The sequence below is a fragment of the Dicentrarchus labrax genome, unplaced genomic scaffold (genome assembly GCF_905237075.1).
Source record: "Dicentrarchus labrax unplaced genomic scaffold, dlabrax2021, whole genome shotgun sequence".
NCBI lineage: Eukaryota > Metazoa > Chordata > Actinopteri > Moronidae > Dicentrarchus > Dicentrarchus labrax.
The window spans coordinates 27,887,965-27,907,960 of record NW_026136721.1 but is presented as its reverse complement, the minus strand read 5'-3'; the positions used below and the strand labels follow the sequence as shown (position 1 = coordinate 27,907,960).

The 19,996-nt window shown below is 39.7% G+C and overlaps 1 protein-coding gene across 3 annotated transcripts in view; it reads right to left on the bottom strand.

Moving 5' to 3' along the window:
• arhgap10 (Rho GTPase activating protein 10) overlaps positions 1-19,996 on the bottom strand; it is a 48,388-nt gene that overhangs the window by 2,542 nt on the left and 25,850 nt on the right. Inside the window, exons 16-22 of one of the 3 annotated variants that reach the window (XM_051386048.1) lie at positions 18,360-18,418; positions 16,620-16,725; positions 14,393-14,552; positions 11,773-11,914; positions 8,024-8,180; positions 2,750-2,851; positions 1,188-1,279 (exon numbers count right to left, since the gene is read on the bottom strand). In XM_051386048.1, the coding sequence (XP_051242008.1) occupies positions 1,188-1,279; positions 2,750-2,851; positions 8,024-8,180; positions 11,773-11,914; positions 14,393-14,552; positions 16,620-16,725; positions 18,360-18,418 (818 nt within the window). Of the gene's footprint in view, positions 1-1,187; positions 1,280-2,749; positions 2,852-8,023; positions 8,184-11,772; positions 11,915-14,392; positions 14,553-16,619; positions 16,726-18,359; positions 18,419-19,996 lie in introns of all 3 variants that reach the window. The other 2 variants (XM_051386047.1, XM_051386049.1) reach the window with 2 other exon arrangements.

The following is a 19,996-nucleotide window of genomic DNA, read 5'->3' as shown; positions in this document are numbered from 1 at the left end:
TCAGACAAACTGTATGTTCAGCAGCTTGCTCAAGTATTCAGACCTCTTGACCTTTTGCACATTTTTTATGCACACAGCTCAGACTAGAAAGTCTCAAACACATTTAGAAATAACTGAATAGTGCGGCAAAGTATACAACATGTCAAGCGTGCTCAAGATACTGTTAATGTTTAGTTAATGAGAACCTCATTATGTAACGTTTATGTAACATGTCAATCACTTAAATTGATGGCTGATTAAGTGAAGAAGGACAGACAGAATGAAAGCAAAACTTACTAAAGCTCCCCAGATTTTGTATCAAGGTAACTGGAGATTTAAGTTGAGATCCAAAAGAAACACACGTCATCGTTCAGTAATACTTTTACTAACAAAAGGGTTAAGCTGCAAATGAAATTTTACAATAAGTGTGGGCTAGAAAATAATTTAATTTACTTTATGAAAATGTGATACTTCATTCATTTTCGTGTTTATTATTATTCAGATAATATAAGTTCATATTTAGGAGTTGGAAAACCACCTTCTATTAAATTGAATTTTGCCATCGTAGGCATTTATCCTGACATGAACTCTTTCAGCCAACAATGGAACATTGATGGCTTTAATGTACAGGCAGAACAAAAGGGAATACTGTGCATACAGTATATAGAAAGATGATTAAGGGGAGGTTTCCATTGTCTAATCTATATGTATTAATGGCAGCTGTCAGATTTGAACGTTTAGATCGTAACATCTTTAAAGGGAGATGGTTTATTTAAATCTGCAAGACAATGGAGACTAACGATGACAAAAAAATATTTTTTTGACCATTTAGGTTGAAAGAACAAGAAAAGAACATAACAACCAATACACTGCAGTGCATTGTGGGGTCTTATCAAAGACATCACCACATGTTTCCCTGCAAAGACTATAGTATCTCTATAGTGTCTGTCTCACAAAATAGGGTTTTGACAAAAAATAGGAACTACAAAATCCTCATTTCCTCTGAGAGTGATTAAAGCTCAGTCGAGCCTCTTCCAGACGCACTGAAGAGCAAATCTGTGTCTCCTATCCCCCTCCTCCCCATTCTCCCTCTCCTCGTCTCATCTCTCTGTTCGATTGAAGATCAGATTGGGTGTTCGGTTTTCCTCCAAATCCAATATGCCAGGGCTGGTTCTGAGTGAGCGACTGGTGTAGGCGATAACACTTACCGGCGTTGAATATTGCACCGACCTGGAAGGAGAGCTCAGAGTCGTGCTCAGCCTCACATGGGTACACTGCCATGGCTTTCCTGCTGGTGACACTGAAAAATGAAGGCAATCAGTGAGCTGGCGGAGCTTTGGGGAGGATTACCGCACAGTTCAATCTGGGCCCGGGGCCTTCTTGTTCATTCACTCACTAGCCTGAAACAGCAGAAATGGGCCAGGCTTGAAAATAAGCAAAAGTACCCAGAGAGGAGCCGGGCCACTACACACTCTTGTCTTGCCCTATCTCCAGTCTAGACAGACTAGCGAGCAAGACAAAACACAACCACATGCACCCGTGTGCGTGCACAAACACAATGAGATGCAACGCTGTTTGTAGCAGGTTTTGTACAGCCGAAAAGGCAGGCACACATCAGGTCCGCACAGCAGACAACCATCTATGGTGAGATAATTAAAAAGTGGCGGGGGGATTCTAAAGTAGGTTTTCACACAAACAGAGGTAGAATAGAAATCTCTCTCCACTGTGCTTCAGCTTTTAAATTCACATTTGTGAGCTTAGAAGCCGCATTTTAAATCAGTTTGATGTAAAAGAGCGCTGTCAAAGAAACCATATTCATCGCTCTGCAAAGGTTAGTAAAAAGCCGCATTTATATGCCATTGCGTTCCCGAAAACATAAAAACTGTTTCCACAGAAAGGTTGTTTTGCTCGCCATTGCAAACCGTTATCTTGAATGCCAGCAACATTACCATGTAGAAGTTGTGCCTTCAACACACGATGCCCTGATAAATATTTCATATTCTTTCTGCAGAGCAGCAACAATGTAGGATGAGAGAGGAGAAAGAAGATATACAAACTGAAAAAAAAAAGTTTGCGGTCACAGAGTTGTCAATACAACAATGTTCAGCCGAGTTCTTGAATTCAGAATTTTGGAAGAATGCACTCTTGTGGAACCGCGTTTGGAAAAATGAGGATTTGTATTTATACGAAAATAACATTAATGGATTGCCCATAGAATGAACGAGCTGTTTGCAATTTCCTCTGTAACAACTGAAAGCAATGAAAATAAATTCAGCATTTATTCTCAAGGAAGCGGAGCAATAGATGAGTGTAACGTGCAGAGTGTACACAGTCCCATCCAGTTCGCTCAGATACCTGTGTGTGTGTGTATCCCGGGTTTGACAGAAAGGGGGAGAAGGTTGCTGCCCCGGCTTCAGCCAACACTTGTGTTTCATTTAGATCCCTCAAAGGTAAACCAAATTAAGGGCGGGTGAATATGTGAGAAAGTCAGGGAAAATATTGACGTGCAAGACTGCAAGGAGATGTTCGACGGGAGAGGGATTCTTGTTGGGTGAACATGCAAGATAAGAAGAGCAAGCGAGTAATGGAGCAAGTGGGTGAAAATGGAATGAAAAGAATCTCTGAGTGTGACATTTACCCAGTTTGAGTGTGAAAATGACTTAAAGAAACAGAAATAAAGGACAGGGGAAAAAGTAGTGGACTGCAATTATAAAATCCTATTGGGAGGAAAACAGGCAAAGAACCCAAAAGAGAGGGAACCCTGTCTTACCTCTCCTCAGGCTTTTCTTTTTCAGAAGCAGCTGTGTTGGCAGCAGATTGACTCTCTCCTGGCCCTCCAAGAGTGGACCAGGAAGTTCCTGCTGTGGGGGCCCTGCAGATAAAAAAAATAATAACTTAGTCACTACAGATTCTGTGTGCATTGATTGAAAAGATGGCCTATTTGCCCTGAAGACCATTTTTTACTTTAGATTTAAAAATGAAGAAGACTTCAGCCTTCAAATGTCAGACCTGGTGGCTTTTCAGACGTTTACCAAGAAAAACAGATGCTGTGTTTTCATACATTGTGGTGGAAACAGAACAACAGGTAAACTGAGCAACCTGTTGTTATGGAGACAAGGTGAGAATGCATTTCTACAACAATCCAAAGCCTTGTGAATTAAATTCAGACCAAAATTTGCAATGGGATGTGGCTTTGTGAGTGGTAGATCTTGACACCATCCACAATCATCATCAAGACTCCAGATGTTCTGTCACTTATGCTGTGACATTCATGTTCTGAGTGTCAAAGTTAAGTCAGAAATGACTTTACTTACTATGATAAAGTTACATTCTAAAATTTGAATAATATATCTTACAACACACTTGACAAACAAACATATAAATTAATTATCCATCTTATTTAACTGTACAGCAGCTACATGCAGGAGGACTTGCACTTTGATTTCTCATTGTGTGCAGGGTGTACATTCATCCCAATAACAAGGACAACAGGCTTCTATAAATTAAATAATCCATTCCACTTCATCTGCCAAAGAGCCTCTTCAAAAGGACTCAACAGTAGTCCATATTAACCTGAAAGGTAAGCATCAAAAGCAACTTTGATATATTTATCTGAAGGCATGAAATTTAAAGTCATACAAATAAATGAATTTAACCATCTGTATCATAGTTATGAAACTTGTTGTGCTCCAGAACTAAAGCCAGCTAGTAACATAATTGTGAGATTAAGCAGCTAAAATCAGATTCTCAACCCCTATGCTCAACTCAGATTAAAGACCTAAATCAAAATAAAAGGAGTCATGAATTTAACAGAATTCATGAATTCTGAAGGATTATTCATACATTGGCCAATTATTTAAAACTGTAATTCAAACCTGTATGCAACCACCACTCAGAGTGACATCAAAAGAATGAACCCTATTGATACAACAATTCTGCTTTTGACTTTAGACGAAAACATTAAAAACCATCCTGGATCATAGAAGATAAATGAATATCCCAGTCATTATCATTCATGCTTGTAATGTACAGACAGGTGAGAAACTAAAGGAAAAGTTTGAATAAATGGAACACAAAAAAGTCTAGCCCCATAAACAAGGCAAAAGAAGTCACTGAACTGTTTGATGAGCTTGAAAATGATGCGAATCATACGCTGTGGTCTTGACAGTCATCAGATGTCAACACAGTGGAACACCTATGGGAGATTTTGATCTGCTTTTGACATGTTTGACAGCTCTCTCCACCATCATCAACAAAACTCCAAATAAGGGAATATCTTTTGGAAAAAAGGGTGTCCCTGTTCCAGAGATTTGTAGAACATATGCCAAAGAGCCTACATTCAATGCCCACTTTAATGTATAAAACTTCTGTATGTGTAAAGTCAAACACTTACACTCCAAGACCCCGACCATATGCTTTATCTGTGACAGTAGTAGCTGTGCTTTACACTGGCTGGTGTCAGGGCCAACGAGTCTATGGCTGATCTACAGGATGGAGGTAGGGGTCCTGGTAAAGGCGGAGTGGAGCAGAGCAGAGCAGGAGTCTAAGCCAGGCATCCCTCTGTGTTCCATGCCTGCCCCAGGGCCAGTGCTAATACAGTACATAATGAGCAAATTGCTCCTAGCTGCCGCTCCCATAGAGACGTTAATAAAGGCAATTAGAGGGAGCAGTTGGGGAGGGGCTGGAGGTTGAGAGGATGTTGTGAATAGTTGTCACATTGGCACTGGTGGAAGAGACAGAGCAAGACAGCCTTAAGGGGGAACATAGTAGGGGATCTTATGTGGACATAGGTGGAGGTGAATGCACAGTACAGAGCTCACGCTTCCATTTCCCCCTCTGCAACGCGTTCTCCCTCAATTTCTTCCCCTGCTTCCCTCTCAGTGCACTTGTCCATCCCCAGCGGTGGCTGTTCTGTTCGGGCCTGGCCTGACTGTGGGTGATTTATAGCTCTGCAGCAGTGTGGGGCCACTGTGGTGCTCAGCTGCTCCACATCAGCATGGGGGGATAGTGCGCTGCAGTGCAGCAAATCCACTCATTAACCTGGGCCCAGGCACAACCACTGTCTGCCTGGGTCACAGCCAAGAGAAGGGAGAGCAGAGGAGCACCAACACTTCACCCACCTGCAGGTGAACCCACTCAGATACACACAAAAAGCCCAAAATACAATCAAATTAAAAACAGAAAATGCATGCAAACACACATATTATAGAAAAGTTAACATATCAAACTGCTTAATTCAGCTGAAAGAAGATTATACAGATCTGTGAAGATCTTTAAAATAAACAGATATCTAAATAATTATAGAAATAAACAGTTAGGGAAAATCAGTGAATGCCACATGGCTGCCCTAGAAACTTGTTAAATGTACCAGAGGTAAATGGATTCATCCCAAAATTGCTTTCACAATTATAGCTAAGCCAAACCGAGGGAAATCGTTTGCCATTTCTCTTCAACAAAAATAGCATCAAGCTTTGAATTGCTCATCCGTTGTTTTTACCCATCACAGGCACTAGCTAAGCTTCTTCTGTAAACATGATTAAATACAGTAAATGGGGACTCGTGTGAAAATGCACTGTATGTAAGGCACACATGAAAATCCCTCTCCAGATGTTGGTAACATTCATAAGATTTTAAGAATACTAAGTTTTACTTATACATATTATCCAGCAGAAATTACATCATTATATATACAAAAAACATCATGAATTCCAAAGTTAACTGCAACTGAAGGTCTTTTAGTTTATTATTTTAGCCATCAGGGTTATCACATTATCACATGCTGCCAGGTTAGTAGCAGGGAGAAATTCATCAACAGAGGTGGACTGCTGCTTCTCATTACTGTAGGAATTTCACCCTGCAGCATCCAGGCCTCGCTGATCCTGGCGTGGAGCTAACACGGGGATGAGCGAGGCTATCAACTGCCTTTCTACTAAAGGAAAAAGGGCAGCAGTGGGATTTTGTAGTGTTTCTAGTAAAAAGTGGGATCAAACCTACAGCCAAGCTGCCCGTCCAGCCTCCGCCAGTTTGGGTGGGCAGGAAATAACCTCTGATCCACCATTTTATGATCCACAGCTGTCTGCCAGCGAGAGGCATGGAGGGTAGGGCAGGAGAGAAGGAGGAAAAGTGGCCAAAAAAGGTAACATCATTGGGAGGGACTTGGGGCAACAGTACCACTGGGAGAAGCTGTGACTGAATTTAGGCAGAAGAGGAGAAATGAGGCAAGACATCGAAAACGACGGAAATGATAAATCATGCCACAGTCCACAAAGAGTTATTGCGTGATATAGTGAGTCAGGATGCATTTGTGTATGACCAGGCAGATTTTGCTGCAGCTATCTTGCAAGAAATAATGTAAAATATATGCTGTATTCCAGGTGCACTTCTGAGCAGACCAGAGTGCAGATAATACATTTCTGCAAGTGGCTGGAAATAATCTAGCAATTGCCATCCCTACTGCTCTTTTTGGCTAGGACTAAAGCCGAATCCCTGGGTTCCAGGCCAGAGAGGTGCTGTGCTAACAGGTCTCCACCATCTCACATGCTAAGATTTATGAGTGAACAAAGCCAGGGCGACACCCTGTGACATATGGCGCAAGTCTTCATAAAGGGACAGGGGCTGCGGCTATAAGGGTAAACAAGATGAATATCTCCCCAATGTCAATACGATTTACACGGCCAACGCTCGGCCACCTGTCTCCCAAACAAATAAGAGCTGAGATTTACGACCTCCTCCTGGTTGCTCCTTCCGTCCTCCAACATGATGCCACATATGTGGGAAAGCAGAAAAAAAAAAAATAAATACCCACAGGGGAAAAAAAGGAGTTGGTTACGTAAGTAATATACAGCCTTGTCTGTCTAATCCTGCAACTTAGAGAAAACGCTTGATACAAACATGCCTACACACAGGTGGGCACACACCCACAGAGGTCAAAGTGAGAGAGGAATCACATTGTCCTCTGTCAAGTTGCAAGAGCGGATTTGTTTTTATTTCACAGCTCTTTTCAGGCGATGGAGAAGGAGAAGGGGACAGTGAATGAGAAAAAGTCTATTTCAAGGTGAATCTGTAGACATGACACAGCAGAGAGTCTAACATCTGCAGCATAACCCAATAATTCATCTCTCACATCAGCATTCAAGACAAGTCACGGGCTGGAAACAACAAAAAGGACCAAGGACTTAGTAGAGAGAGTGAGGACAGAAAAGAAAAGCCAGAGAGAGGCAAAGCATCGACTATTGACGCATTTTCTATCTAGTTCTAGTACAAGAGACAAAGACAAACAGTTGACATTTGACTAATAGCATAAACATCAAGGCTGAAGCTAAAAATGTATTTCACTTTCGATTCATCCATTGTTTAATTTTTAATTAACTCATAAATTACTTAGCGTATAGAATGTCAAAAATGAAGAACAATTTAGATGCTTATTTTCTATAAATCTAAGTGAATTCACAATATTCAAAAACCTTGTTCGTTAATGATAATGACAATAATAATAAATACTCGTTTTACCAGAGCAGGAAAGACAAACTGCGTCGCAACTTGACATTGCAGTAAAATTTAACTGCTAAAATGTATTCAACTGGTCAATCTACAGTGAGGGCAAGATGCATTTCCAATTTAATAATCTCACAGGGAACAGGGAACAAAATTTAAGAGCCACTATTTTCTGGCTCTTATTGGAGTGTGCTGCATATTAATATACTTTAGGAAGGATTTACCTCATAATTTTATTCTGCTGCAATATGAACCATAACTAGCAGTTCAGGTCGGCCATGAGTAGCAGGTCATTATCAGTTATTATATTGGCTGAAAAAAAAAAAAAACTTATCGTCGTGCATCCCTACAAAATAGTGATCAAAATATTCAATTAGAATATTTAAATTACTTATTAGTTCTATTTGCAATCCATACAGTGCACATTCATATGTAAACCATGTTCACTCACTTATGACTTTGTTCACTGCGGATCCACTTGCCTCACAACAACCAATACCTGCACTGTCAGCTGTGTACAGTAACATATTGAGCATAGTGAACCCCTTACTTGGAGTTGCTGCCCGAGCTGAGGCTGGTGCTAAGTGGGGCATGGTCACTCCTCTCTATAGGTGTCTCCGAGGTCGAGGCTGACGATGACTGGGAAGATACGGACTCATTGCTGCCCATTGATGTCTCATCAGGAGTTAGGCTGGAACTATCTCCCACTGCTGACACACACACAGAGACACACACACACACAAAAAAACAGTGTTTGGTTTAATTACAGTCTTTCATTAATTTTATTCTACTGTAAAAGATTCAGCCTATTCCAACCTACTGATGATAGCTTGCCTGATAAAACCGCTGAATAATTTATCAATACATAAGGCATTGCTGCATCAACAGGGGATTTTGTAAATCAAACTACTGTCAAAACAGGCGAGACTTAGAACCAAGTTTTTATTGTTCATAATAATACACTTCTGCAGTTATAGACAGGAACCTAAAAAACACAAGGGAGATCCAAGCTCTTTTATTTCAATTTTACTGTCAAGTAAAGATCCTGCTTTTGGGAGATGGGAGAAGCACCGAAGCAACTGTTGATGTTAAAAAAGTAGTTGGTTTGGAGCATTTCTTCTTATTTCCCCAGCAAACACAAACATATCAAAGCACTTAAACCAAAACCCCATACTGAATTTAGATTGAACTAAACTGATGCTGGGCTTATAGCCTAATAATATTAACAAACTAACTAACAATTTTTGCTGAGCAAACCTGAGGAAGCTGCAGGCGAAACACATTGTTTGCTCCTAAATAAATCACAGTTGAGTCATTCCAGTATGTAGATTCATTTTGATGTTTTAAACTTACTAACAATATTTATGCATAGAATAGGCATAGCTTATTGGTGCTATGCTGGGAATTATGTGAGATTGCCAAACTTCCTGAACAAATATAAATGACAAAGGTGTAATCCCCCCCCCCACAGGTACAACAGGAGTGTCAATCAAGCATAGTCTCTGCAGTCACCCACACAGTCCTAAGAAAGGTCCCAGTCAGGCAAAATAAGTGAAACACCTGTGCGGGTTGACCATCAGTGTGTAATGCTTAGATTCCACTCTAAAACGTTAAATCGGTTTCTAATCTAACCAGGGCCTTTCAGTCATTTCACAGCATTTACATACCTGGAAAGAAAAAAAAGTCACTGCATTTGACCCATCCTATATACATTAGCAGCGGTGGGCAGCCATAGGCTGGGGTTCAGACGTTCTTACGTCTAACTCTGCTCTGTGCAGCCTGACACAGCTTATGTAAAAAAAAAAAAAGACTCAGTGTTATCAGCCTGGTGGAATCAAGCAGTAGGACCTGGTTTTGTGTATTTTGTTTGTTTTTATGGTTTGTAGCTCTTTCTGGAAAAGTCAAATCTGTTACCATTTTCATGCTTTAGGTATTTTTTTAGGCATCCCTATTATTCACTAGTAAGCCTCTGCCAACTTTGTTAATACTTTGTTCTGCTGTTTCTAGTTCAGCTCAATTTTTTAGCATATTGAATGCATATGAAAATTTAAAGTGGCTAGAATTGATATTTATATAACAACCACGTATCAAATACAGTGCTGGTGGTGCTGTGCTACAAAAGTAACAATCTAACAATGTGAAAAAGGTCACTCAGAGTGATAAATGAACAAAGAATTTGGTTAACTTTCACTGCTCTCATCATTTTCGACTGTGGCAGGCAGCTGTTTTGAGCAGAAACGGAAAAAGCTATCGACTAGCTGGTGAATACAGGGGAGCCCAAGAGCCAGGTATTTCTGTCAGGAGTTGGTAGAAACCAAAAACAGAGCTAAAAGAAATTAAATATTGGAGTTACATTCTCCAAGGGGCCAGAAACATGACTCTAAGTTGATAATGTTGCTCTGTTAGTGCCGAATGATTAAATTAGCAACTATTTGCTAAGAAGTTATCTTAGATAGTGATAACATGTAGATGTAGTGTTTACAATAATCAATACATATATAACTGATCTGAAATCATCATACTAAAATATAATTTGTACTTCTACTCTGATTAATGCACTTCCCTATACATGCTGTCACGTCTGCAGGCATATTGGACACATTCAGCGTCACAGGTAGACTGACATGCATACATAACCACTCTTCCCTCTTTCTAACTTCATTGTCCTTAAATTTGCTTTTACCCACTGAATGCTGAGACAACTTTAAAACCATTATGTGGGACTCATATAAAAGACACAAAGGTTAAAAAAGGATTATGCCTTTCATCCCTGATATTAAAATACCCCACGATAAAAGCTGGCGCGAGGGAGGTAAAGAGAGGCAATCTGGTAAGCAGATTTAGATTCCTTTTGAATTGTGGAGGGTAAGGGATTTGGCTGGCCCCGGATCAGAAATTTCTGGAGTTAGATTGTTTGGGTCACCAGGTCAGGTGATCAGCTCACCTGATGCACAGGAGAGGGCCCTTATCATTGTCTCCCTTTTTGTCGAGTGTCTCAGGAAGCTGAAGTGAATTTTAAGCATTTTAAAATAAACAAGGGCAGACAAAGTCATAGATGCAAATCTCTCCACACAGCATTACAGAGAGGGTGCGACTGAGTTCAGTGTGTCATCTGTAGCCACCGCTGTGGTTCTTAGTGGTGACTAGGGACCAGACAGACTAACGAGTGAGTGAATGGATTCAGAGCAGAGTAGGAATCAGGGTCAAATACACTAAGTTGTCATATTATTAGGTACACCAGGCTTAAGTACAGTCTTGCAGTCTGCTACAACAGCCCTGCAATAGATCCAACCTGTTCTGTTTTTGTTTTAGAGACGTGTTGACTCAACTGTATGGTAATTTTGTAGTATAATTAGGTATATCCGATAAACTGGCAACTAAATGTATTTTAACAATTAGTGCACTAAAGTTTTTTATATGTAATTTAATAACAATTAAATTTAAATTAAAATGAACAACTTGCAAACACAAATAAGCAATTAAAACCCTTGAATTGCCCTAAATTTGTGTGGGATTTGAAAATGTCGGACTCTGGCGGCCCCCACTGGTAGTATCACAAATACTAAACACTATGGCAGACAGCAATACACACTGTGACAAATAAACAGTCAGGTCAATTTAAATGGGCAAATTGCGTTTAATACATTGCAGTTTAATATTAGTGTAGTATAGTATAGTTTTATTTGGATGTTGGACTGAGATAGGTGATGATAGTCTTTAGCCTTCTCCAAAACTAGCTAGCTTCATAACTCTCCAGGGACCTAGCGACATTCATGAAAAATAGCGTGACATACAAGCTTTTGTTAATCGACTTACTAACTGTAACAGCTTTGATCTTTGTGAAAAAAGTTATGCTAACTGCTCCTGGCAACTGCTACTGCTACTGCAGCTTCAGTATTGACTCAAAATGACATCTGTGGGATGAATATGTCACTCGCTACTGACTGATTACGGCAAAACAGAATACCAACATGAATGGGACATGGACACAATGTCAGGATGAAATAATGAAGCAAAACAATTATGCCAATTCATGTTACCTGTTTGCAGATAATGTTATGTTATCTTTGACATTTTTTAAACAGACATAGGATAACATCTGTTCCTGAAAGATGAGTGTGAACAAGTGAACAGAACATTAACAATCTACCTACATCTTACAAACAAGTGTTAATTTGGGAGCATGAATTACTAATTAGTGCAATCATAATTCTGTGAGATGTTATAATGTATACTCAAGTGCCTTTAATATTTTCAGAGGTTTGAAATTATACAGGTGCACATGTGTATGTCTCTTACCATTCTGAATGTCTAGGGCTTGTGGATTGTAGACAGCCAAGGGCCGATTCTGTCGACTCAGCTTCTTGGACTGCCTTGCGGGAGCAGAGAATACTGGGGCAGCAGGTGAAAGAGGGCATGACTCGGGAGCATCTGCAAAGATCTGAATACACGATATGAATAAGTCTCCACCAAGAAAAAAAAGTCACAGTGCAGATACTCAGAGAATGTTGAGCAGCAGCAGCAGCATGTCCTCAACTGACCTCAGTTAGTGAACGGGTTTTGAAAGGCTTTATATAGTGGTAGATGAATGGAAAAGGCCATTTGCAGCCACAGCATGTGCTCCTAGGGAAAGCTGAGCAGCTCATTGATTGGACCCCTAAAAACTGCATGTGAGAAGATTTTGTTTGTGCCAAAATAAACAAGAGCAGCTCCACATGTAATGCAATCACATCCCGTCTAGAAATCTGGGTCTAAGTTAAGGTGACATTTCTCCTCAGAGAAACTGACCCACTCTCTAAAAAGAGTGGAGGGGAAAATAAACAGGGTTTGGACTGGAGGAGGGCTGGCCAACTGGCGCAGCCTGTTTACACCGGGCCGTGTTTACATATAAACTTCAGATGTAGAGTTAAAAGAGAATAGGGCTGCAGAGGAGAGGAAGTCTCAGCAGAGCCTCCGAAAAGGATCACAGACGAGGAGGGGGGAGAGAGAGAGAGAGAGAGAGAGAGAGAGAGAGAGAGAGAGAGAGTGGCAGAAAAAGTGAGACAGAGTGTGAACGGAAGAGGCAGACAGAGGAGGGGGCATGAGAGAGAAAGTTTGTTGGAGAAAGGCAGATAGAAAAAGTGAGAAATCTGATATGGCTGAGAGTTTCTGCTGCCTCCCTCTCTCCCTCTCGCCTCTCTCTGCAGATGGAGGTGAATGTAAAACAGAGTCTACTGTTGGTATCTGGGGGTATCAACAGTCTAGAGTGGGACTAAGCTGTGAGGGAAGTTAATGCCTGTCTGTCTGTCTGCTCAACTTTTCCCCTGCTCTAACACGCTGTACTTTCCAAAATGCTCTTGCTGCATTCTAACACTACATCCTTTATCACCTGGACGGTGTTGGATACCTCTGGGTAGTCTCAGAGACGAGTGGTATACACTGTGCTGCTGGTGTTGTTTTAGCACATTTGTATACCCTATTGGTTTTCACCAGGCCTCTGTATTCTCTCACACCCCATTTTAGATTTGTGAGCTTGGGTGGAGACATTAGTCACAACACACATCATCTTCCATTTAATGAAGCTGGAGGAAAAATAAAATCACTAAAAGCTCCCAGTTCTATCTGATTCTATGCAGAGTGCAGTGCTGCTCCAAAAAGATTAGAACACTAATCTCAAACCTTTTTCTCTTTTGACACTAACAATTATCCCCCTTTGAGGATTGACACTGATTAATGACATTCTGGGGCGATTACATGATCTCATGAACTACAGGTTATGAAACAAGCCATAACCACAAGAAATGTATGTAGGCAGGAAAAGGACCTTCCAAATGTAATAAAATGTATATGATATCTACAGAATAATCAACCTCCTGAAAATGAAGAGAATACCATGTGTTTAATCCTGGTATGAGCACTTGGGGCTCCCCCTATTGGCCAGATAAAAAAACTCTGGATATTAAACTGCTGTCCAACACCTCTGTACATTAATAACAGGGTGAAGGGTATGCTGTCCCAGGAGTTTAAGTTGCTACATGTTTCATTATCTGAGAACTTTATTCCAGTTCATTATTTTGTAGAGCAAGCAATAAATACAAAACGCATATATCCAAAGAGACCACAAAGTACCCATTATTTAATATGATGCATTTTCATTGCTAGAACATTTGCTCAAACAAGCAGACTTTCGGGTGGATTAGGCAAGATTTTTATGTGAATATACACCAGTCTGAAAATCCTGAAAACAAACAGGACTTACAGAAGAGAAGAGCATCACAGTCACCCTAATTGAGACACTTACTCTTCCCCAAATGAAATTCTGGTGTCAGGTACAGTACAGTATGTGCACTTCTCTGCCAACAGAAACTGCCAAATCGAAACTTAAGAGCAAAATACAAAACTTCAAAACAATAGTAAGAAAGCTCTGAGTGCCAAGAAACCCGGACTTACGAACATCAGATCTTTTGCTTTGCTTGCACATTTATTAACCTTCAGTATCAAGTAATTACACGCCACCCAGGTTGGTAAACACACAGGTGCTGTGTGCAGCTTACTGATGTCATGTCACCTGATTCAGATTTCATTTGTTGCTATGATTATACCTTGTGTTGCCAAGGGTTCCTAGCTTTTAGCAAATATACTTCTGGATGGCAAGTGGAATCAATTATACACAAAATTTTGCACTGACAGAATAAATCATGTAATTAGTCAGTGCAGTAGATATTTGACCAATCAAAACCAGGCATTTTGGGAGACAATAGAACATAATACAATAGAAGGACTGTTTCTCTATTCTTCTATAATTACTTCCACTGGAAGATCTTGTGCTAGGAGTAAACACTTCCAGTTTTCAGGGAGTGTTCAGTTTCAAGTGTTTTATATTGTAATAGTACAGTTGATACTGCACTGTGGTCTGGTAAATCCCAGTCCTGAATGTTACCTTTTCATGGTGTTCAATGAGGATCTCCACCACAATGTTCTGGAACTTAAGATCCATGATGGCAGCGACAGTCTCCTCCTGCGGCCTCATTAACGTGGGGCCAAACACCACGCCTAGGTTTGCCACGGTCATCAGATTCTGTTTACTGTTAGCTGCCACACTGAGGAAGAAAACAATTCACATTATACACATTATACTCCAACTAACTAACTAATAACTTTTAGGACCGAATATGACTGTACTAAAGTGAGAAACAGAAACCTCTGATCCTACCTCATTGTTGATGTTCTGGTTAACAATGAACAACACATAAAAAAGGTTCTGTACTGTACCTCTTAATTGCTATTTAAAAAAACTAAAGAGTTTCAGAAAATCAAATGAAAAGTTAAGCAAATGAGCAAACAAGAAAAGGAAGCCAAACATAGCGGGAAATGATAACTATGGCTCGGCTACTGTCTGAGAAAGACTCTTGACATACAGTACAAGTTTTCTTTATGCAAACAGGTGGTAAGTTACCAGATCTCGAAGCATCTCGTCTTGTGATCAGTTTTGTTTGTAGATGGCAGCTTAAACAACAGCCATACTCAGTACATGTGAAGGTATTTGCTGTGTAAAACAGCTCCTCTGCTCTTTTCCCTCAATGATATCAACAGAGGGCCATCTCTGGTAAAAAGAACTGCAGGAAACCCTCAAGTATCTACATATCAATCAATGCTATCTTGATGGATAAGTTTAAACCTTTTCTTGATCTTTTTCCTTTTTCTTTCTTTCTTCTTTTTTCACACATCACAGAGGCACTGAGAACTGTGAATACATAGCAGTCACTGCATTTTGATATGAAATGACAAATAAAAATGAGGGATTTTAACACATCTTATGCCATTTTACATAACACAGAACAGTAAGCTGTAGCAAATCCTAGCCAATACTCTTAAATCCAAATATGAACTTGTCATGCATGAACATTTTGGCCTATACAGTTTCCTACACTGAACATTAAATTACAAATAAGAGTTTTTTTATATCTAGACTTCTTGAGGTTACACATATGCCACTAATAAGACTTACAGATTCAAACAACTATTAATACTTCTGGCTATTCTGACTCAACAACAAGGTAAAAACCTTTGACATATATAACACATTTTATTAAATGTGTCCTAGATCTCTTTTGAAAACGGGACACCTTCAGTAGATGAAACTTTATCTTAGGTCAAAAAAAGTGGAGAAAAAAAACCTTTAGTTGAAAAAAATAAAAATAAAAGTTATACGGACAGGTGAAGAGATTTCACACTCAAAATATGATGATATGCAGTGCATCTGCAGAGAGACAGTTTAAATAGCTTCAAAGGATGCCTTTGAAGACAAAAACATTGGTGACAACTCACATTTATAACATCTCTGAAACCATTTCAGATAGCAGTGTGAAATTCTGGCTTTGCTTCTTTCCCCTGCAGGACATGCACACACGCCAACTTCAGAAAAATATTCGAGTCTCTCCAGTCTGGAGAATTTCACGCTGGATAATCCAAATTCAATTTCAATAGCGCTGCCTTTTTACCAGAGCCTGATTCTGCAGCGGGTTTCTATGAAATAAGATCCACCAGACTTTCACTGCCTCAGGGAAGAGGGATTATTTACTTATCTTCAATTTGCTCATATTTAGTTTATAAAAAGCTTGCTGAGGTAAAACCTTGTAATGTTAGCTAACATTATTTCTTAAATCTTTCTTCCTATCTAATCTCACAAATGGAGTGATGCACAATAGTGCTCCATCCAGGGGTGTGTAGAGTAATCTCAAGAGAGGACTTAATTTGAGAGGTCCATTTAATTTCACTTGAGCCCGGTGGGCTGCACAACAGCATGCTGAACAGGTACGGTAGGCAACACAATCCCCCTTCAATGACTTTAAATGTACACTAAAATGACCTAAGAGAAGGCATAATAAATGTTATGCTAGCAGCATCAATTTTCTTACCCAGCAGTCACTGAGTAGACAGAGAGGATGGAGTGACAGCAGGGAAGGGGGAGTGAAGAGAGTGGGAGTGAGGGAGAGAGAGAGAGAGAGAGAGAGAGAGAGAGAGAGAGAGAGAGAGAGAGAGAGAGAGAGAGAGAAAAAGCATGTGGAGTGAGAATGAGGAGACAGACAGGAAGAGCAGAAAGAGAGAACTGAGAGAGAGGGGGTGGAGATTGGGTGAACTATGACCAAGGAACTATGAACACTCACTTGGCCAGATGCTTCATAAGCAGCCCGAGGACTTGTCGATTCCTCTCCGGTAGTTTGTGGACCAGGCAGTGGATGGCTTGGATGCGAGACTCTGGACTACCGCCCTCTGTTCAAATGCAGAAGCAGCCATGCACTCACATTAAACAAGGATTTCTCTGTGCTCCTCAGGTGGCAAAGAGCCAATGCAGCTGCGATCAAAAACTGTACAACATTAGCAAATTTAAAGAGAATTTAATACACAACTTACACGGTTGATTTGAGCAGTGCACACTCAGAGTTTGATGAAGAGAAACAACAGACAAATGTCCTTTAGTGGAACTAAACCCTCTATTACTTCTAAAAAGGTCCTACAAAAACTATTTGGATGCATTTTAGACAATCAAACATAGAGCAAAAGTTAGTGGCTCTTTAAGGACACAATGATCAGAGGCTAACATCCTCAAGTATAAGGGTTGGAGGATGATACATTCCAGTTTAAGTAAGTGAAGAAGAGGTGTGATAGTGATATATGGTCTGAAGCCTCCCAGAATTTGGCAGCAGGGACCACTATGCTGGCGAAGGAGATAGCTTTACGTTACTGTCGCTACCGTATAAAAGGGTTGTGTTAAAACCCCCAAGATCATCTCTTAAACATTTCCTCACACATGGGCATCTGACCGCCCACACAGCAACACACACACATACACACACTCACACACACAAGATATCATTACTATGGGAACGACAAGGATTTAAACATGGAAAAAGCTTCTTATGGATGCTGTCATCCATCAAAAAAATATTCATTGCTAATCCATTTTTTCCCCCTCGTTATGAGGGCATTGCGAGCGCCTGATAAAAATGTCAACCTGATCCAATTATAGCACTTGTTGTAATACGATTCAAGTTTGGCTTGCTTTAAAAACATTTCATACATAAATGATGTTGCGTGGGTGAAAAAAAAAAAAAAAGCCACGTGTCTTTTTGCTGTTCAAGGTCACTCACTGGACCATTTGAGGGCATGCAAATTACACCATATCTATCATTCTAAACCTTTTAGCTTTAACCTTTGATTGCCTATTTGGCCACACATATTTAGTAGCAGGTTAAAACAAGGCAGAAATTAGAAATAGAAACGCAGTGTTGTAAAACAGTCTGAAGTGACAAAAATGAACCCCATGTGCAAGCAAAACTCATCTGAAAGACTTTTTTGGTCAACCAGAGTGGGTCAGATGTATTCAATGGAAGTAGAAGACATATATATATATATATTCATATTTCTCAACCAAAACAGGACAAGAGTGTCCTCAGATGGTGGGATTTACTACCACACTTGTTAGTGACTGTAGACAGTAACACATTTCTGAAAAGAAGTGATTAGACATAAAGGTATAGCACATTATTATATTTTTTAGTGTTTGAAAGTCTAATGATTAACATTCACTGTAGATACATCCCAATTAGAATTCAAAACACAAACAGTACAACAGCCTTCAGACTATGAAACATTTACTTAAGAGGGTTGACCACTATTACCTTTTTAAAAGAATTGGTAAAAAGTTTACAAAAAGTTAGTAAAAAGCAATTTAACTGTTTTTCACCTGACTGCAGGTTTTCAATAATTCACTGAAGAAGAACAAAGCATTGGACTACAGTGCCTCACATGATTGCATTTCAGACTGATACACATGTTTATACACTGCTGTTTGATTACGGTCTGTATTCAGACTAAGTGGTGGTATAAGAGGTGGTCAAACTTACTCGCAGGGCTAATAAACTCTTTGTAAAGTCCATAGGTCATCAACGGCTCAGGGAGGCTCCTTCAAAGAGATAGCGAGAGAAAGAGAAAAGGAAGGGTGGTGGGGGTTGGATGGAGAAGTGAGAGTTGAAGTGAGCGAGGGGGTACAAAAATAGCCGGCACACTGTTTTATAGGGTCTGCACACAGCAATGATTAATGTGGCCAGGCCAGGGGATGGAATTAGATGGCGCACGCATTGAGATAACCAAGTTCATCTGAAGGTACTTTCACACTGCAGCTGGCCAGTGGCCAAAGGTACTTAGCCTCAGGGGAAACTGAGGAGATTGACCCTGCTTTATTCCAGCAGGCCTGACACAAAGTAAAAGACAGAGCAACACTGAGCATGGTTTAATATAGCATAAGAATATGGATAGGTTAGCTTAAACAAGTGTTTAAAAATTACTAAATGTTGCAGTGAGTATTGTCTGACTAAACACAGTAAAACTCTGCTCTACTTTGAAACTGTGAGTGTGACCGGGTCCCATGACCAACAGCTCATTACATCAAACTGCTTCTTCAAAAAGGGTCAAAGCTTAAAACCAGCCTATCACAACACAGTTTTAACCCTCTTGGATAGGACATTTCATTTACACCCTGATCAGAATACTTGTTGATGGATGATGGCCTAGCTCCCACGCTGATATACATCATTCACCACTTAACATGGAAAATAAGAGAGAAATTAAATAGCTAGATATCAGTCAATAGATATCAATAGCTTTGATACTATGACTCTTTATTTGAGTTTTTGTTAATGAAACTGCAACTAATTATTGACAATATTTTGTTCATAATTAATATTTTGCTTTTCCAATTTTACATTTAAATCAGATTATTTTCACAATTATAACATCTTACAGTGAAATTAATATTAAATTAAAGAGCACATAAATCAAAACTGGTAACTATTAATTCAACTTTTTAGTTGTGCATGACAATACTGACTGATGACAGAGCATAAACCTGAATTGTTTAAATATATTAGTATCAGCCTCTTGTGAGCATTTTCACCAGGTTTTTATGGAAATAAAGCAAACTCCAAACTATAAAAAAAAACAACTTTGCTTTCATTTAAATAAGCAAAGCCAATTCAATTTGCTGCTAACTGCACATGTTTACAAAAACAAATTGGCATTTAAATAAAACTGTCTCAGCTTCTTCCAACCAAACCACATTTTTAATCTTTGAACTTCACCCACACTATCTGTCAACCTGGAAGGAGTTGCTGAATGTGGAACAGGCATACAGTAAGCAATGTGACCTCACAAGGAGTTAATTATACCAAGGCACTTTGCATAATTAACTCTGTAGCCATTTAAAAAAGACAGAGACGACAATGGATGAAATGTTTCATATTAAGTGAACAGAGGCTCTATCATATTCGTCAAAAGACATATTATATATATATATATCTTCCATTAACTACTGGGGGTTTTTGTAGATCAGAAGTAGATTTGCCCAGACATATATCAACAATGAATATTACAGTTTTGTGGCTTATAAGATAAATCAAAAGGATCAATCGTACACCAAGCACAGGTGTCTCTGGACTAGTCAAGTCACATTCTCTGTTTGAATGCGTCAATAGGAGGACAGCTA